This window comes from Scyliorhinus torazame, chromosome 14 (genome assembly GCF_047496885.1).
Source record: "Scyliorhinus torazame isolate Kashiwa2021f chromosome 14, sScyTor2.1, whole genome shotgun sequence".
Taxonomy (NCBI): domain Eukaryota; kingdom Metazoa; phylum Chordata; class Chondrichthyes; order Carcharhiniformes; family Scyliorhinidae; genus Scyliorhinus; species Scyliorhinus torazame.
This window is the reverse complement of record NC_092720.1, coordinates 179,242,445-179,258,270: the sequence shown is the minus strand read 5'-3', so window position 1 is coordinate 179,258,270 and position 15,826 is coordinate 179,242,445. Positions and strand designations below refer to the sequence as shown.

At 57.9% G+C, this 15,826-nt stretch overlaps 1 protein-coding gene across 4 annotated transcripts in view; it reads right to left on the bottom strand.

Annotated features, from left to right (window-relative positions):
* rxrba (retinoid x receptor, beta a) overlaps window positions 1–15,826 on the bottom strand; it is a 126,937-nt gene that overhangs the window by 69,834 nt on the left and 41,277 nt on the right. For 2 of the 4 annotated variants that reach the window (XM_072475250.1, XM_072475248.1), the window contains exons 2-5: window positions 12,542–12,765; window positions 9,279–9,435; window positions 7,330–7,509; window positions 355–536 (exon numbers count right to left, since the gene is read on the bottom strand). In XM_072475250.1, coding sequence (XP_072331351.1) covers window positions 355–536; window positions 7,330–7,509; window positions 9,279–9,435; window positions 12,542–12,765 — 743 coding nt within the window. The remainder of the gene's footprint in view (window positions 1–354; window positions 537–7,329; window positions 7,510–9,278; window positions 9,436–12,541; window positions 12,766–15,826) is intronic. The other 2 variants (XM_072475251.1, XM_072475249.1) reach the window with 1 other exon arrangement.

The window sequence follows — 15,826 nt, the reverse complement described above, 5'->3', positions numbered from 1 at the left end:
ACCAGCCCGGGGAGAGGGACATTGTGGGTATAGTTAACACCAGCCCGGGGAGAGAGACGCTGTGGGTATAGTTAGCACCAGCCCGGGGAGAGAGACGCTGTGGGTATAGTTAACACCAGCCCACGGAGAGAGACGCTGTGGGTATAGTTAACACCAGCCCGGGGAGAGAGACGCTGTGGGTATAGTTAACACCAGCCCGGGGAGAGGGACACTGTGGGTATGGTTAGCACCAGCCCGGGGAGAGAGACGCTGTGGGTACAGTTAACACCAGCCCGGGGAGAGGGACACTGTGGGTATAGTTAACACCAGCCCAGGCCTCCAGCTCCCTGCCACTCCACCACATGCCGCTCTTACCGAGGCCACTTCACTCCCCGACCCATCGGACTGCAGCTCCGGTTTCTGTTCCACTGCCACCTCGGCTTCCAGAATCTTCTCCACCGGCATCTCATCGTTGGTCCCACTGGTGGACTCAACCTCTTCGCCCCTCTCTCGGCTCCTCTGTCTCTCCTCTTGGACGGCTGGGGAAAGGAGCACAGCTATTGCGTTGGACAGGAGCACACAGAGAATGAGTTAGGTCAACACGTACAGAATGCAGCAATGGGGGGGGGGGGGAAGGGGCTGGGAGAGAAATAAAGGGCAGATGGGAGGAGGGGGAGGAGACAGAGGGAGGGAGGTGCGATGGTGACCGGGGGGGGGGGGGGGCTAAGGGGAGAGCGCGAGGGAAGGGGGGGGGGGGAGAAAGTGCGAGGGGGGGGCAGGGGAAAGCTTGAGGTGGGGCCAGGGGAAAGCTTGAGGTGGGGCCAGGGGAAAGCGCGAGGTGGGGCCAGGGGAAAGCGCGAGGTGGGGCCAGGGGAAAGCGCGAGGTGGGGCCAGGGGAAAGCGCGAGGTGGGGCCAGGGGAAAGCGCGAGGTGGGGCCAGGGGAAAGCGCGAGGTGGGGGCAGGGGAAAGCGCGAGGTGGGGGCAGGGGAAAGCGCGAGGTGGGGGCAGGGGAAAGCGCGAGGTGGGGGCAGGGGAAAGCGCGAGGTGGGGGCAGGGGAAAGCGCGAGGTGGGGGCAGGGGAAAGCGCGAGGTGGGGGCAGGGGAAAGCGCGAGGTGGGGGCAGGGGAAAGCGCGAGGTGGGGGCAGGGGAAAGCGCGAGGTGGGGGCAGGGGAAAGCGCGAGGTGGGGGCAGGGGAAAGCGCGAGGTGGGGGCAGGGGAAAGCGCGAGGTGGGGGCAGGGGAAAGCGCGAGGTGGGGGCAGGGGAAAGCGCGAGGTGGGGGCAGGGGAAAGCGCGAGGTGGGGGCAGGGGAAAGCGCGAGGTGGGGGCAGGGGAAAGCGCGAGGTGGGGGCAGGGGAAAGCGCGAGGTGGGGGCAGGGGAAAGCGCGAGGTGGGGGCAGGGGAAAGAGCGAGGTGGGGGCAGGGGAAAGAGCGAGGTGGGGGCAGGGGAAAGAGCGAGGGGGGGGGTTGGGGAAAGAGCGAGGGGGGGTTGGGGAAAGAGCGAGGGGGGGGTTGGGGAAAGAGCGAGGGGGGGCTGGGGAAAGAGCGAGGGGGGGCAGGGCAAAGCGCGAGGTGGGGGCAGGGCAAAGCGCGAGGTGGGGGCAGGGCAAAGCGCGAGGTGGGGGCAGGGCAAAGCGCGAGGTGGGGGCAGGGCAAAGCGCGAGGTGGGGGCAGGGCAAAGCGCGAGGTGGGGGCAGGGCAAAGCGCGAGGTGGGGGCAGGGCAAAGCGCGAGGTGGGGGCAGGGCAAAGCGCGAGGTGGGGGCAGGGCAAAGCGCGAGGTGGGGGCAGGGCAAAGCGCGAGGTGGGGACAGGGCAAAGCGCGAGGTGGGGGCAGGGCAAAGCGCGAGGTGGGGGCAGGGCAAAGCGCGAGGTGGGGGCAGGGCAAAGCGCGAGGTGGGGGCAGGGCAAAGCGCGAGGTGGGGGCAGGGCAAAGCGCGAGGTGGGGGCAGGGCAAAGCGCGAGGGGGCAGGGCAAAGCGCGAGGGGGCAGGGCAAAGCGCGAGGGGGCAGGGCAAAGCGCGAGGGGGCAGGGCAAAGCGCGAGGGGGCAGGGCAAAGCGCGAGGGGGCAGGGCAAAGCGCGAGGGGGCAGGGCAAAGCGCCAGGGGGCAGGGCAAAGCGCGAGGGGGCAGGGCAAAGCGCGAGGGGGCAGGGCAAAGCGCGAGGGGGCAGGGCAAAGCGCGAGGGGGCAGGGCAAAGCGCGAGGGGGCAGGGCAAAGCGCGAGGGGCAGGGCAAAGCGCGAGGGGGCAGGGCAAAGCGCGAGGGGGCAGGGCAAAGCGCGAGGGGGCAGGGCAAAGCGCGAGGGGGCAGGGCAAAGCGCGAGGGGGCAGGGCAAAGCGCGAGGGGGCAGGGCAAAGCGCGAGGGGGCAGGGCAAAGCGCGAGGGGGCAGGGCAAAGCGCGAGGGGGCAGGGCAAAGCGCGAGGGGGCAGGGCAAAGCGCGAGGGGGCATGGCAAAGCGCGAGGGGGCATGGCAAAGCGCGAGGGGGCATGGCAAAGCGCGAGGGGGCATGGCAAAGCGCGAGGGGGCATGGCAAAGCGCGAGGGGGCATGGCAAAGCGCGAGGGGGCATGGCAAAGCGCGAGGGGGCATGGCAAAGCGCGAGGGGGCAGGGCAAAGCGCGAGGGGGCAGGGCAAAGCGCGAGGGGGCAGGGCAAAGCGCGAGGGGGCAGGGCAAAGCGCGAGGGGGCAGGGCAAAGCGCGAGGGGGCAGGGCAAAGCGCGAGGGGGCAGGGCAAAGCGCGAGGGGGCAGGGCAAAGCGCGAGGGGGCAGGGCAAAGCGCGAGGGGGCAGGGCAAAGCGCGAGGGGGCAGGGCAAAGCGCGAGGGGGCAGGGCAAAGCGCGAGGGGGCAGGGCAAAGCGCGAGGGGGCAGGGCAAAGCGCGAGGGGGCAGGGCAAAGCGCGAGGGGGCAGGGCAAAGCGCGAGGGGGCAGGGCAAAGCGCGAGGGGGCAGGGCAAAGCGCGAGGGGGCAGGGCAAAGCGCGAGGGGGCAGGGCAAAGCGCGAGGGGGCAGGGCAAAGCGCGAGGGGGCAGGGCAAAGCGCGAGGGGGCAGGGCAAAGCGCGAGGGGGCAGGGCAAAGCGCGAGGGGGCAGGGCAAAGCGCGAGGGGGCAGGGCAAAGCGCGAGGGGGCAGGGCAAAGCGCGAGGGGGCAGGGCAAAGCGCGAGGGGGCAGGGCAAAGCGCGAGGGGGCAGGGCAAAGCGCGAGGGGGCAGGGCAAAGCGCGAGGGGGCAGGGCAAAGCGCGAGGGGACAGGGCAAAGCGCGAGGGGGCAGGGCAAAGCGCGAGGGGGCAGGGCAAAGCGCGAGGGGGCAGGGCAAAGCGCGAGGGGGCAGGGCAAAGCGCGAGGGGGCAGGGCAAAGCGCGAGGGGGCAGGGCAAAGCGCGAGGGGGCAGGGCAAAGCGCGAGGGGGGAAAGAGTCGGAGTCGGTAGCAACGAGTGGAGGGGGGACGAGCACGAGGGGAGGAGCAGGGGGGAATGGAAGAGTGCGAGGTAGCCGGGAAAAGAACGAGGGAGGGGTTCGGGAAAGAGCGAGAGGGCGTTGGGGAAAGAGCGAGGGGGGTTTGGGGAAAGAGAGATGGGGGTTTGGGGAAAGAGCGAGGGGGGGTTGGGGAAAGAGCGAGGGGGGGTGGGGGAAAGAGCGAGGGGGGCAGGGGAAAACACGAGGGGGGCAGGGGAAAACACGAGGGGGGCAGGGGAAAACACGAGGGGGGCAGGGGAAAACACGAGGGGGGCAGGGGAAAACACGAGGGGGGCAGGGGAAAACACGAGGGGGGCAGGGGAAAACACGAGGGGGGCAGGGGAAAACACGAGGGGGGCAGGGGAAAACACGAGGGGGGCAGGGAAAAACACGAGGGGGGCAGGGGACAACACGAGGGGGGCAGGGGACAACACGAGGGGGGCAGGGGAAAACACGAGGGGGCAGGGGAAAACACGAGGGGGGCAGGGGAAAACACGAGGGGGGCAGGGGAAAACACGAGGGGGGCAGGGGAAAACACGAGGGGGGCAGGGGAAAACACGAGGGGGCAGGGGAAAACACGAGGGGGGCAGGGGAAAACACGAGGGGGGCAGGGGAATGCGCGAGGGGGGAAAGAGTCGGAGTCGGTAGCAACGAGTGGAGGGGGGACGAGCACGAGGGGAGGAGCAGGGGGGAATGGAAGAGTGCGAGGTAGCCGGGAAAAGAACGAGGGAGGGGTTCGGGAAAGAGCGAGAGGGCGTTGGGGAAAGAGCGAGGGGGGTTTGGGGAAAGAGAGATGGGGGTTTGGGGAAAGAGCGAGGGGGGGTTGGGGAAAGAGCGAGGGGGGGTGGGGGAAAGAGCGAGGGGGGGTGGGGGAAAGAGCGAGGGGGGGTGGGGGAAAGAGCGAGGGGGGGGTGGGGGAAAGAGCGAGGGGGGGCGGGGGAAAGAGCGAGGGGGGCAGGGGAAAACAGCGAGGGGGGCAGGGGAAAACACGAGGGGGGCAGGGGAAAACACGAGGGGGGCAGGGGAAAACACGAGGGGGGCAGGGGAAAACACGAGGGGGGCAGGGGAAAACACGAGGTGGGCAGGGGAAAACACGAGGTGGGCAGGGGAAAACACGAGGGAGGCAGGGGAAAACACGAGGGGGGCAGGGGAAAACACGAGGGGGGCAGGGGAAAACACGAGGGGGGGAAAGGGGAAAACACGAGGGGGGCAGGGGAAAACACGAGGGGGGCAGGGGAAAACACGAGGGGGGCAGGGGAAAACACGAGGGTGGCAGGGGAAAACACGAGGGGGGCAGGGGAAAACACGAGGGGGGCAGGGGAAAACACGAGGGGGGCAGGGGAAAACACGAGGGGGGCAGGGGAAAACACGAGGGGGGCAGGGGAAAACACGAGGGGGGCAGGGGAAAACACGAGGGGGGCAGGGGAAAACACGAGGGGGGCAGGGGACAACACGAGGGGGGCAGGGGACAACACGAGGGGGGCAGGGGACAACACGAGGGGGGCAGGGGACAACACGAGGGGGGCAGGGGAAAACACGAGGGGGCAGGGGAAAACACGAGGGGGGCAGGGGAAAACACGAGGGGGGCAGGGGAAAACACGAGGGGGGCAGGGGAAAACACGAGGGGGGCAGGGGAAAACACGAGGGGGGCAGGGGAAAACACGAGGGGGGCAGGGGAAAACACGAGGGGGGCAGGGGAAAACACGAGGGGGGCAGGGGAAAACACGAGGGGGGCAGGGGAAAACACGAGGGGGGCAGGGGAAAACACGAGGGGGGCAGGGGAAAACACGAGGGGGGCAGGGGAAAACACGAGGGGGGCAGGGGAAAACACGAGGGGGGCAGGGGAAAACACGAGGGGGGCAGGGGAAAACACGAGGGGGGCAGGGGAAAACACGAGGGGGGCAGGGGAATGCGTGAGGGGGGAAAGAGTCGGAGTCGGTAGCAACGAGTGGAGGGGGGACGAGCACGAGGGGAGGAGCAGGGGGGAATGGAAGAGTGCGAGGTAGCCGGGAAAAGAACGAGGGAGGGGTTCGGGAAAGAGCGAGAGGGCGTTTGGGGAAAGAGCGAGGGGGGTTTGGGGAAAGAGAGATGGGGGTTTGGGAAAAGAGCGAGGGGGGTGGGGGAAAGAGCGAGGGGGGGTGGGGGAAAGAGCGAGGGGGGGTGGGGGAAAGAGCGAGGGGGGTGGGGGAAAGAGCGAGGGGGGGTGGGGGAAAGAGCGAGGGGGGTGGGGGAAAGAGCGAGGGGGGGTGGGGGAAAGAGCGAGGGGGGGTGGGGGAAAGAGCGAGGGGGCGTGGGGGAAAGAGCGAGGGACGAGGAGAGAGCGAGGGGCGAGGAGAGAGCGAGGGGCGAGGAGAGAGCGAGGGGCGAGGAGAGAGCGAGGGGCGAGGAGAGAGCGAGGGGCGAGGAGAGAGCGAGGGGCGAGGAGAGAGCGAGGGGCGAGGAGAGAGCGAGGGGCGAGGAGAGAGCGAGGGGCGAGGAGAGAGCGAGGGGCGAGGAGAGAGCGAGGGGCGAGGAGAGAGCGAGGGGCGAGGAGAGAGCGAGGGGCGAGGAGAGAGCGAGGGGCGAGGAGAGAGCGAGGGGCGAGGAGAGAGCGAGGGGCGAGGAGAGAGCGAGGGGCGAGGAGAGAGCGAGGGGCGAGGAGAGAGCGAGGGGCGAGGAGAGAGCGAGGGGCGAGGAGAGAGCGAGGGGCGAGGAGAGAGCGAGGGGCGAGGAGAGAGCGAGGGGCGAGGAGAGAGCGAGGGGCGAGGAGAGAGCGAGGGGCGAGGAGAGAGCGAGGGGCGAGGAGAGAGCGAGGGGCGAGGGGAGAGCGAGGGGCGAGGGGAGAGCGAGGGGCGAGGAGAGAGCGAGGGGCGAGGAGAGAGCGAGGGGCGAGGAGAGAGCGAGGGGCGTGGAGAGAGCGAGGGGCGAGGAGAGAGCGAGGGGCGAGGAGAGAGCGAGGGGCGAGGAGAGAGCGAGGGGCGAGGAGAGAGCGAGGGGCGAGGAGAGAGCGAGGGGCGAGGAGAGAGCGAGGGGCGAGGAGAGAGCGAGGGGCGAGGAGAGAGCGAGGGGCGAGGAGAGAGCGAGGGGCGAGGAGAGAGCGAGGGGCGAGGAGAGAGCGAGGGACGAGGAGAGAGCGAGGGGCGAGGAGAGAGCGAGGGGCGAGGAGAGAGCGAGGCGAGGAGAGAGCGAGGGGCGAGGGGAAAGCGAGGGGCGAGGAGAGAGCGAGGGGCGAGGAGAGAGCGAGGGGCGAGGAGAGAGCGAGGGGCGAGGAGAGAGCGAGGGGCGAGGAGAGAGCGAGGGGCGAGGAGAGAGCGAGGGGCGAGGAGAGAGCGAGGGGCGAGGAGAGAGCGAGGGGCGAGGAGAGAGCGAGGGGCGAGGAGAGAGCGAGGGGCGAGGAGAGAGCGAGGGGCGAGGAGAGAGCGAGGGGCGAGGAGAGAGCGAGGGGCGAGGAGAGAGCGAGGGGCGAGGGGCGAGGAGAGAGCGAGGGGCGAGGAGAGAGCGAGGGGTGAGGAGAGAGCGAGGGGTGAGGAGAGAGCGAGGGGCGAGGAGAGAGCGAGGAACACTGAAGCACAGGTTTTGAGGAAGTCGCCTAGTCCACACGTCTGAACCTCAGTGCTACCTCCGAACAGGGCACACGCGAGGTCATGGGGCGATTGTGATGGCCTCCCTGCCTGAGCAGCCCACTGACGGTGAAGAGTGGGGCAACCGCACACCCAAAAAGTCTTGGTGGACAGGTCAGGTGGGTGGGTTTGGTCACGTAGTGGTGAGGAGGGGATTAATGGCTAAACAGGACAGGGGACAAATCAACCACACGTTCCCCACACCATCAGACTCCCTCAGCCCGATGCCGCCCCCAGCACGCCTCGCCCCCATCAGCTTCCTCGTTCTCTCCCTCCCTCTCTGGAAGTTGAGCTTACCTTCACGCTTCATACCCGTGGCCAGACACTTCTGGTAGCGGCAGTACTGGCACCGGTTACGCTGCCGCTTATCGATCATGCACTCCTTGCAGTCTCGGCAGGTGTAGGTGAGGTCCTTGCGCACTGTCCGTTTGAAGAAGCCCTTACAGCCCTCGCAGCTGTACACTCCGTAATGCTTCCCTGTACACAGCAGATACATCAGCAGTCAGGTTCTGAGCCGCTCCTGGTGTAAGGGCACCCCTTCCCGAGTCCCTTAAATCTAGCAGCGCACTTCCTGAATGACCACCATAGCAAATCTATTGAGAGCTGAACTGGACATTGAGCTTTAGCTCATTTAACATCCTGGGGATATCACTGAACAGAAACTGTACTGGACCAGCCATTTAAATACTGTGGCTACAAGAGGAGGTCAGAGGCGAGGATTCCTGTGCGAGTAACTCCCCCCCCCCCCGACTATCCAAAGTCTGCCCATGACCAACAACACACAAGTCAGGAGTGTGATAGAATGCTCCCCACTTGCCTGGATGAGTGCAGCTCCAACAACACTCAAGAAGCTCAACCATCCAGGACAAAGCAGCCCCGCTTGATTGGCACCCCTTCCACAAACATTCACTCCCTCCAGCACAGTAGCAGCAGTAGCGATGGACTGTAGGAACTCACTACGGTTCCTTCGGCAGCACCTACCAAACCCATGACCACGACCATCTAGAAGGACAAGGGCAGCAGATACCTGGGAACCCCACCACCTGGCGATTCTCCTCCAAGTCACTCAGCATGCTGATTTGGAAATATAATCAGCCGTTCCTTTGCTGTCGCTGGGTTAAAATCCTGGAACGCCCTCCCTAACAGCACAGTGGGTGTACCTACACCTCAGGAACTGCAGCAGTTCAAGATGGTGGCTCGTCCTCTAAGCATCCACCCTGTGAAGCCTCCCTCACAATCTTATGTGTTTCAATAAGATACCCTCCCATTCTTCCAAACTCCAATGGGTATGAATAGGGTGGTACAGTGGCGCAGTGGTTAGAACTGGGGGAAGGGTGTCCATAAGGGAAGGGGATCATTTTTAACTAAATCTTGTTGAGACCAACCACGAGCATTTCAGTCCTCAGTCCCTCTGACTGTCAACTGAACGATTTTTGCCCATATCCCACGATCAGATTTTTTTTTCTAAATCCATCGATCATATTCCAGTTTGTAACTGACTTTCTGATATTGATTACGGTAATGTCCCACTATTCGTGGGAGTGGGGGGGGGGGGGGGGAGAGAGATTAAGTTTCTACCGAAACTCCGTTAAGGGCAAAATGGCGAATGAGCTTCAATGGGAGTCAATGAGATGGGTTCCAGCCATGCAAGGGCAATATTGGTTCATGTTTGTGCAGTTACTGCGCAGCGACCTGCGGTAACCGGGTGCACAGGCAGGGGGAGCCTCTGAGCAAAATGAGGTGAGGCACGTGGTGAAAACCTTTTTTTAAAAAAAGATCCTCATTGATCAGGGAAAAACGTATTGCCTCATAAACCGGCAGACCGAAATCAGGGAACATTTTGTCGTTACTGCAGCCAAGGACCAAGAGATTCACACATTTCCAGGTTAATCTCTCCGTCTGGGCACTTCCGACATAGCCTCTCACCGCTGTCGGAAAGGTGCCTATATTAAAAAAAAGATGGGAGAATTAAACGTCCATGGTCAGGACTAAAGGAAGGATTAGTGCTTCCAGAGACTTTGACACCATCGCCCCGTTAAATGGTGTGGAGGTCTCTGCTCCGTCTTGGCTGCCGTCTCCTCATGGGAGGAGAGGTTTGGGCTGGGGGGGCTGGATGTGGATAGGTGAAGAATGGCTCACTCGATGGGAGATGCAGGGTTTACAATAGCCACAGCATAGGCGAGGGGCGAACGGCAGGGCGTCACTGCATTCTATTTAATCTACCCGAGTTTCCTCACGCGCCTTACCTGAAGACCTGTCTCCACAGATGGCGCAGACGCGCCTCAGGGACGATAAGGCAGAGCTGCCTGGGTAAGGGAGAGCTTGGTTCATGTCCAGCGGTGAGTGGACATCATTGGAGCTGCTGACGGCATGCAAACCCAACATGCTCACCGTGGAGTTGATCTGTGAACACAGAAACAAAGGCCAGCATTACTCATGGTAATGGCGCAGAACTCCACGGAGCCTGCACGTTTGATGATTCTTTGAAGCAGCAGAGGGGGAGACGACGGGTTGACCAGTATCAATAACAGGTAGTATTCTGAAAAGCACGCAAAACGCTGGCGAGGACAAGCCTCCAGCACAGAGTGACAGGCCGGCGAGTTTGTGGATGTTACACAGATAAGACTGCGGAATTGCCCGAAGGACAGGTTCCCAAGCGGAATGTTGAATCCCTGGCTCCCACAGCACTTCTGCCCACTTGTTGTACACTAGATGCCTGCATGTTAACTCTCTTACATTCTACCATTCTTTATTTGTCCTTGAAATGACGGTGCTGTCCGTCAGCCGTGGCTCAGTTGGCGGCCCACTCGCCTCGCAGTCAAAACACTGCCAGTCCTGTGTTAATGTTAGTATGCTACATTGTTACGGTTAAGGATCAATAGCTTGAGGGCAGCACGGTGGCTCAGTCATTAGCATTGCTGCCTCACGGCGCCGAAGTCTCAGGTTCAATCCCAGCTCTGGGTCACTGTCTGTGTGGAGTTTGCACATTCTCCCCGTGTTTGCGTGGGTTTCGCCCCCACAGCCCTAAAATGTGCAGGGTAGGTGCATTGGCCACGCTAAATTGCCCCTTAACAGGAAGACAGAGTACTGGGCTAATGGTAAGATTCTTGGCAGTGTGGATGAGCAGAGAGATCTCGGTGTCCATGTACATAGATCCCTGAAAGTTGCCACCCAGGTTGAGAGGGTTGTTAAGAAGGCATACGGTGTGTTAGCTTTTATTGGTAGAGGGATTGAGTTTCGGAGCCATGAGGCCATGTTGCAACTGTACAAAACTCTGGTGCGGCCGCATTTGGAGTATTGAGTGCAATTCTGGTCGCCGCATTATAGGAAGAATGTAGAAGCATTGGAAAGGGTGCAGAGGAGATTTACCAGAATGTTGCCTGGTATGGAGGGAAGATCTTATGAGGAAAGGCTGAGGACTTGAGGCTGTTTTCGTTAGAGAGAAGGTTAAGAGGCGACTTAATTGAGGCATACAAGATGATCAGAGGATTGGATAGGGTGGACAGTGAGAGCCTTTTTCCTCGGATGGTGATGTCTAGCACGAGGGGACATACCTTTAAATTGAGGGGAGATAGATATAGGACAGATGTCAGAGGTAGGTTCTTTACTCCGAGAGTAGTAAGGGCGTGGAATGCCCTGCCTGCAACAGTAGTGGACTCGCCAACACGAAGGGTATTCAAATGGTCATTGGATAGACATATGGACAATAAGGGAATAGTGTGGATGGGCTTTAGAGTGGTTTGACAGGTCGGCGCAACATCGAGGGCCGAAGGGCCTGTACTGCGCTGTTATGTTCTATGTTCTTAATTGGAAAAAACGAAATGGGTACCCTAAATGTATTTTAAAAAAGGATAAATAGTTTCATTAAGTGTCTGGAACACATATAAATGGGGACTCCTTCCATGCCCAGTGGGTACCGTGGGGGCTGCAGTGCATCACCACCCCCCCCGGAAATGATATTTTAGTTTGATTGTTGCAGTTTCCTTTGAACTTTTGATTTGGTTGCAAGGGCCCCACCAGAGGCAGTCATTCGGATTGTTAATTTTGTTGAAAGAGTATAAAAGGGGACTCGTGCCGCGAGCGGTAGGCGCCGTGGGGGGGGGGGCATCATCAGCCCGGGGACAACATTTTGATACGAGTTTGCAAGTCTCCTTTAAAGTTTTGTATTTGTTACATCGCCCCATTAGGGACTGCTGTTTACCCTCCCATAAAGGTTAAATTATTTGACTAATTATTGTGTTTTTTTTCCTCGAAAGAGCATGTAAAAGGGAACTGCTGGGGCACTGGGTAGCTCGGAGACGAGAGATATGTAAAGCTGCATTCGGTGGATAAACCTACCACCAAGAAAAAGGGTTTTGCATCTAGATTCATACTTCACCACCTGGCTTGGGACCCATTGAAACATCCTGGGAGAGGAATGACACCCCACTGCAGAACTGACGGACTAATCTGTTGGGAGGGATTGTCTCAACCGGGATCCTCGTCTATCCTCGCAAAAGATCCCGGGTCCGAGATTTCGGAGAGAAGAGTTAACCCTGGTGTCCAGGTCATTTGCCTGCCCAACCAAAACGGGGTAGGCAGGTTATCTGGGATCTTGCCATGCCAAATTGGCAGCCCCATTACATCTTGAAAAAGACCTCCAACGATGCTTTGGGATGTCGGTGAGGCTGCGGAAGGTACCGTGCCACTCGTTATTGTTCTTTTTTGCCTGACCTAACCTTAAGTCCTTCATCTGGCGTTCCTTCTGACCCCCACCGCCCGAGATAACCTGGTTCTACATCGCCTCCCTCGAGAACCACTCATCCACCCCAAATAGTCGAACAGCCCACCCACTCCTTCCATCCTGCTACCACCTGAGGCCATCCGGAAAGGATTTTAATGGGACTTTATCCAATTAGTACAACCAAATCCAGGACCAGTCAAGACCATTTGGCCCCTCAAGAGACCATTCTGTCACTATTCAATATGATTGCGACTGATGTGTGACCTAACAACATCTATGACATGGGGAGTAGTGGTAACAATCTTTCACTGGACGAGTAATCCAGATGCCCAGGGTAATTGCTCTGGGGATACTGGTTCAAATCAAAGTTCAAATTCAATTAATAAAATCTGGAATCTAAAGGTAGTCTCAATAATGAAGATCAAACTGATCATGAGAACTATCATCGATTGTCGTAAAAACCCACCTGGTTCACTAATGTCTCTTTGGGAAGGAAATATGCTGTCCTTACTCTGGTCTGGCCTACGTGTGCCTCCAGATCCACTGTTGTTGCAAAACCCCAACTAATTTGCCATGGCGAATGCACCAGGGGACAGTTAACTGCCAATATTCAAGTTCTGAACTACCAAATGACTATTTGAACAGAACCAGAATCAGTGAAATTTCTTTTGGTCATTTAAACACTTATACAATTTGTGGAAATGGGTGGCTGGTGATTAACGGAAGCGGAGGGTGGGGGGGGGGGGGGGGGGGGGGGGGGGGGGGGGCGGAATCCAGTCAACTTACCTGTGGGCTGCTAACTGGCCCATAGCCCAGGGAAGGGGTCGAAGGAAGAGGTGAGCTCAGGGAAGAGCTGATGACGGAGAAATGGGAGCCAATACTGCTGACGGGCGAGTTGACGGAAGACGAGACTGAGGACCCGATGGCAGAAGCATGCATGGGCGGAGAGCTGTTCATGATCCGTCGCTGATGTGGAGAATTCACAGAAGAGCTGTCAGGGCTCCCACAATCTGCAGAGCAAGAAAACAATCATAATAACAGTAAGCAATGCAAGAATATCTCCTCCTTCTCACCCTTTCTTTATTGCACCATAGAACTCCAAAATAATCTTTTCCACACACACCCTATATGTCACGGTCATTTATACACAAACACTGCCTTTTACACATACCATGTATCACACGGTCCTTTACACACACACACACAGTGTGTCACACGGTCTTTTACCCATACCGTATATGACATGCTCTTTTACCCACAATGTGTACCAGCTGGTTTAGCACAGGGCTAAATTGCTGGCTTTGAAAGCAGACCAAAGCAGGCCAACAGCACGGTTCAATTCCCGTACCAGCCTCCCCGAACAGGCGCCGGAATGTGGCGACTAGGGGCTTTTCACAGTAACTTCATTTGAAGCCTACTTGTGACAATGAGCGATTTTCATTTAATTTTTTCATTTCATTTCACACGATCCTTTACCCATACCATGTATCACACGGCCTTTTACCCATACCGTGTATCACACGGCTTTTTACCCATACCGTGTATCACACGGTCTTTTACCCATACCGTGTATCACACGGTCTTTTACCCACACCGTGTATCACACGATCCTTTACCCATACCGTGTATCACACGGTCTTTTGCCCATACCGTGTATCACACGGCCTTTTACCCATACCGTGTATCACACGGCCTTTTACCCATACCATGTATCACACGGCCTTTTACCCATACCGTGTATCACACGGTCTTTTGCCCATACCGTGTATCACACGGCCTTTTACCCATACCGTGTATCACACGGTCTTTTACCCATACCGTATATCACACGGTCTTTTACCCATACCATGTATCACACGGTCTTTTACCCATACCGTGTATCACACGATCTTTTACCCATACCGTGTATCACACGGTCTTTTACCCACACCGTGTATCACACGGTCTTTTACCCATACCGTGTATCACACGGTCTTTTACCCATACCGTGTATCACACGGCCTTTTACCCATACCGTGTATCACACGGTCTTTTACCCATACCATGTATCACACGGCCTTTTACCCACACCGTGTATCACACGGTCCTTTACACATACCGAGTATCACACTTTTACCCACACCATGTATTACGCTTTTACCCGCACCGTGTATCACACGGTCCTTTACCCACACCGTGTATCACATGGTCTTTTACCCACACCGTGTATCACACTGTCCTTTACACATACCGTGTATCACACTGTCTTTTACCCATTCTGTGTATCAGTGTTTTACCCATTCCGTGTATCACACGGTCTTTTACCCATCTCGTGTATCACACGGTCCTTTATACATACCGTGTGTCACACTGTCCTTTACACATACCGTGTATCACACGGTCTTTTACACACCGTTTATCACACTGGCCTTTACCCATACAGGGTACCATACTGTCCTTTACCCATACAGTGTACCACACTGTCCTTTACCCATACCATGTATCACACTGTCCTTTATACAGGCAGCCTTCAGGACGTGCGACAACGCAGAATCGCCGAGCAGAAACTTATAGCCACACATGAGTACGGCCTCAACCGGGACCTTGGATTCATGTTGCATTACATTCACCCCCCCCACCATCTGGCCTCGGCTTGCAAAATCCTACCAACTGTCCTGGCTTGAGACAATTTACAGTTTTTTAACCTGTGATTATCCTGCTCTCCAGTTGGACCTGTAAAGACTCAAGTACCTGCAAAGACTTGCATTCAAAATATCGTCTTGCATCATTGACTTTGTCGATATATATGTTTCTGGAACCCACCTCTTCATTCACCCGAGGAAAGAGCTGTGCTCCGAAAGCTAGTGATTTGAAACAAACCAGTTTGACTTTAATCTGGTGTTGTAAAACCTTCTGCCCTTACTCGGTCCATATCCCTCTATTTCCTCCCTATTCATGTATCCATCCAGGTGCCTCTTAACTGTTGTTAATCTGCCTGCTTCCACCACAACCTCTGGCAGGGCGTTCCAGGCACCCGCCACTCTCTGCATGAAAAACCTACCCTGCACATCTCCCTTAAACTTTTCCCCTCTCACCTTGAACCTTTGCCCCCTTGCAATTGGCACTTCCACCTTTTGGAAAAAGCTTCTAACGATCTACCCTGTCCATGCCTCTCAGGATTTTGTAGATCTCTATCAGGTCTCCCCTCCCCGTCTTTCCAATGAGAACAATCCTAATTTTTTCAACCTCTCCTCATTGCCAACATCCTCGAGACCAGGAAACATCCTGGTGAAACTTCTTTGCACTCTCTCCAAAGCTTCCACATCCTTCTGATAACGTGGTGACCAGAACTGCATGCAATACTCCAAATGTGGCCTAACCAAGGTTTTGTATAGCTGCAACATGATTTCCCAACTCCTGTGCTCAATGCTCCCGCTGCTGAATGCAAGCATGCCATATGCCTTCTTAATCACCTGTGTTCCGCTTTCAGGGAAATGTGCAACTGCACGCCCAGATCCCTCTGTATGTTAATGTTCCTAAAGGTTCTGCCATTTACAGTACAATTCATACCTAGATTTGATCCTGCAAAATGCACCCTCGCATTTGTCCAGATTAAACTCCATCTGCGATTTCTGTGCCCAAATTTCCAATCTATCTATATTCTGTTGTATCCTCTGACAATCCTCAGCACTATCAGCAACTCCAACAATCTTTGTGTCATCCGCAAACTTACTATCAGCCCATCCATATTTTCCTCCAGATCATTTATCCCAGCACTGATCCCAGAAAAACACCCTTCCACCGCTGCTCTGTCTTCTATAACCAAGCCAGTTCTGTACCGATCTAGCCAGCCCATCCCGAATCCCATCTGATTTTAGTTTTTGTACCAGTCTGCCATGTGGAACCATGTCAAACGCCTTACTAAAGTCCACATAAACTACATCCACAGCCCTTCCCTCATCAATTCCCTTTGTCACCTCTTCAAAAAAGAACTCAATCAAGTTGGTGAGGAATGACCTTCCCCGTACAAAACCATGCTGCCTACCACCAACTAGTCCACTTTCCGCCAAATGTGCAGTTATCCTGTCCCTC